At 41.7% G+C, this 1,411-nt stretch overlaps 1 protein-coding gene across 1 annotated transcript; it reads right to left on the bottom strand.

The window, feature by feature from the left end:
• Positions 1–311: 311 nt before the first annotated feature.
• On the bottom strand, positions 312–1,175 carry TEOVI_000690700 (Trypanosome variant surface glycoprotein (A-type), putative; the record flags this gene model as incomplete). The annotated part of the gene is made up of 1 exon (XM_067220249.1): positions 312–1,175. One exon carries the CDS (start codon positions 1,173–1,175, stop codon positions 312–314), a length of 864 nt encoding a protein of 287 aa, XP_067076350.1.
• Positions 1,176–1,411: the final 236 nt, after the last annotated feature.

The raw sequence follows: 1,411 nt of genomic DNA, 5'->3' as shown, positions 1-1,411 counted from the left end.
ACTACTACTGCTCATATTATAATTTTTGTATATACACATTCACAACACTATTGTCTTGCTTTTACAATCATTATTATCATAATTACTTCTAATATTATAACTCAAACTATTGTCCATAAACTAAATAAAAACTTAGAACGGCACTCATTTTTCATACCTTATCGTTCTGCTACTTTGCATCCACAGGCCATCATTATCCACATTTTACTGAAATTTCATTTTTTCATTTTTTTAAAAAGTTTTATAATTTAAAAAGTTTTACAAAAGTGCTAAAATTTCATAAAATTGAACAAAATACGTTACAAAAATAATTATAAAAGCAAAAATGCAAGTACATGAGGGGTATTTCTAATTACAATAGAATTGCTTCCTGTGGTATTTGTGTTTTGATGTTTCCCATCCTCCCCATCTTTCTTTTCTGTTTTTGCCTCAGGGTCTGGAAGGCATTTTTCTTCATCCTGTTTGTCTTTATCAAATTTGCATCCCGCTACCTCACAAGGTTCTTTTGTTTTTTGTTCTTTGCATTCTTCTTTTGAAGGTGATTGTTTCTGGTCTTTTACCACAGTCGAACATTTTGTGGACTTTTCGGTGGCGGCTGTTTTTGTTGCTTTCCTTTGTATCGTAGTTTCCGAGTAGTAGCTTAGCGCTCTGCTAAGAGTGTCAATGTCTGTTATCGCGGACAGTTTTGTATCTTCACCGCTGCATTCTGTGAAAGGTGCTTTGTCAATTTGTTCGTCGTCTACTTTCTGCCATGTTTTCTTCTCGAAGCTTCCGGTGGGGCCGTATCGTTGCTCCATTTGTTCTGTGATGCCGGTTTCATCGTCGGCGGAGCTGTATGGTTTGTTGCTGCCTAGCATATTTTTTTTAAAGGCTGCTTTGGCCATTGCGCTATTTTTTAGTGCCGTTAGCTCAGGTCGTGCGTAAGTCCAAATCTTGAGGGCGTCAGTGCTTGCGAAACCTTTGCAGGTATCATAGGCGTCTTTGTAAGTTGGCTGTGCTGATCCGTAATTGCTGCCTGTGAAGTCCCTGACGTCTTTGTGCGCTAACGTGGCTGTAGTTGTTGCTACCGTGGCATAGCCGCCGGCGCATTTCAGAGTTTGTGTGTTTTGGTCTTGAATAATACCTTGTGCTAACTGTGCTGAAGGTAGGTTGCACTTCTCACTGGCACCTAGCATTGCCGTGCCTCCCTGTGTTCACAGGAAACTGGGAAAAACAGTAGTCGTTAGGTGCCTAAGTCCGCCTGTCTGTTGCGTGTCTACGTCTTTGGCTGCAATCCCGCAGTTTGGGAGCTGGCTAGTGCTAGTGATTACCGCGGCGCTCGACGCTGCTGTTAAACAGCCCGCCTGGCTTGCGCTCCCTTGGTGTGCGCTGTTTGCTATTTCAAAAAATCCGCTACTGCTCCGTTGAGCTT

The sequence above is a fragment of the Trypanosoma equiperdum genome, assembly GCF_001457755.1.
Source record: "Trypanosoma equiperdum strain OVI genome assembly, contig: ctg_1093, whole genome shotgun sequence".
NCBI lineage: Eukaryota > Euglenozoa > Kinetoplastea > Trypanosomatida > Trypanosomatidae > Trypanosoma > Trypanosoma equiperdum.
The sequence above is the reverse complement of the archived record's forward strand: the minus strand, read 5'-3'. Positions and strand labels throughout refer to the sequence as shown.